Here is a 2045-nt window from a genome sequence, read left to right as displayed (position 1 = left end):
ACTTCAGGTTCAAGCTTCTCGCAATGCAGCGACAACTCCTCGTAAGGCACAGGATCGTCGTGCTCTAAAGCATCAGAGCCTGCTTGCGACGGCTGCAGCAACGGCCAAAACCTACGAGAAACCAGTGACTCGTTCGAGCTCGCGCAAGAAACTCAATCGTCGTCTCTTCGAGTAAGCCCTCCCCCCACGTCGACATGACGAAGGCGACGAGCGAGTATAGCGAATACATGTAGACTACACTGACGTACCTACCTCCAGCGAACGAGGACAATATCTACAACACCCTATTGGCAGCTCGACCATCATCAATTGCGAGCACCCAGCCGCTAACTGCTAGCAGTACTAGACACACTATATATTTGTCGATCTCAAGTCAAGTGAAACTTCTCCTCTCTCGTATTTCCGAATTGAACTCGTCGCAGCAAGGACTGGATCAAGCACACAGAAAGAATCACACGAATTACTGGTCGTGTTTACAGACGCACTGATGGCCCTAGTATCGGGGCTGGTCTCGTCTTCTAGTACACACGGTTGTAGGGGCTGCTTCTTTCGCGACGCCATTTTTGTTGTTGAGGTAGTTGACGAAGGGAGAGCGACGGCATGAGCCAAGTTGAAAGCCAACAGAATGGCGAGAATAGCGTCCTGTCGTGCAAACAGTGACTTGGAGTCACCCCATCCTCCTCCCACCGATGGCTGCTTCGCAACTTCAGCTCGCAATCTCGAACGTGCTACGCTTTTGCGGAGACCACACTAACGATACTGTACCAGCCCATACAGCACATTGGGAATGCGGCAACGACATCGTAGGCTGCTTTGCGCAACTCAAGTGGGGCAGTCAACTACAGCCGCAGCTGTCATCACCTCCCACTCATCGCTGGAAGTTATCCTACCCTTCATGGAGCAGCTTAGCGGAGCCCTTTCGAACGGCCTTCGTTGCTCCAAAAGATGCAGATCCAAGACGAGGCGTCACTTCGCCTCTTCGAGTCGAAATTCGACGTGCTGGCCTCACCAGCAGAGGGACAAGATCCAATGACTCCAGCTCTGCGATCGCCTTTCACTCTTCAACTCGCTTCATTGTGCTCAAGTCTTCATTCCAACCTCTCACAATGAAGCAAGTTCGCAAACACGTTCAGAAATTCGCCAGCGGTCGAGCGTCGGGCTACGGTGCTGCATACACTTTCCCCGTCTTCCTCACCGTCGCTTCCATCTCGTTATGGGTCAATGCGACTCACTTGCAATGGCTCGGACTCAACCACGTCTTCATCCTGATCAAACTGGTGTTGCTACTGGGAGTTCACGAACTCCTTCGACCTTTCTGTCTCTCGTTCAGAGACGTCTGCACCTTGACCGGTCATGTCAGTGCAGCGGCCAATGCTGCCGTACTGCAGTTCATCAAGCGGGGATGTCACCCCAAGTTCCCAGAGTGGACGCTATGGTACGAGTGGTTCCAGGCCATCGCGTTCGCTGCAGGCCAACGCAACGGCAGCCACATCCTTAAGTTGCCCAACGCGTTGGCGTTCCGACGCAACTTCGAACTCGTCGGACGGCTACTAGGGGCCTTTGCGTGTTGGCGTCACGGCCACAAGCTCGAGAGCTTCCGATACAACGGACTGGAGCATCTATGGCTACGCTCTAGAGGTGGGAGCAACAACGAGAGACGGATCGTAGTGCTGTACTACCATGGAGGGGGCTACGCACTCTTCAGTCCTCGCTTCTTCGTCGAGTTCACCAGTCGTCTACTATCTCAGGTGCAAAGCCAACTTCGAGCTGCTTGGGGTGGCACTGAGACTTCGATGGACGTCCAGATCTTACTGGCCAACTACCGTAAATTACCCGAGGTCTGCTTCCCCACACCTCTGGATGACGCCATGGTCATGTTCGACTACCTCGTTAAGCACGAGAAGATGTCACCGGAGAACATCATCCTAGCTGGCGACAGCGCCGGTGGCGGTTTGGTTCTTGCAACGCTGTTGAGACTTCGTCGCGCTCATCGAGAGATGCCTCTTGCGGCGCTATGCAACTGCCCGTACGCAGATCTGTCGGCC

General features: G+C 54.1%; 1 protein-coding gene across 1 annotated transcript; it reads left to right on the top strand.

Annotated features, from left to right (window-relative positions):
• Window positions 1–498: 498 nt before the first annotated feature.
• On the top strand, window positions 499–2026 carry PPTG_20345 (hypothetical protein; the record flags this gene model as incomplete). Its single annotated transcript, XM_008919111.1, has 1 exon — window positions 499–2026. A coding segment is annotated over exon 1 (1335 nt), but the record flags the coding sequence as incomplete, so codon positions are not given.
• Between the last annotated feature and the right edge of the window lie 19 nt (window positions 2027–2045).

The sequence above is a fragment of the Phytophthora parasitica genome (genome assembly GCF_000247585.1).
Source record: "Phytophthora parasitica INRA-310 unplaced genomic scaffold supercont2.504, whole genome shotgun sequence".
Lineage (NCBI taxonomy): Eukaryota > Oomycota > Peronosporomycetes > Peronosporales > Peronosporaceae > Phytophthora > Phytophthora nicotianae.
The sequence above is the reverse complement of the archived record's forward strand: the minus strand, read 5'-3'. Positions and strand labels throughout refer to the sequence as shown.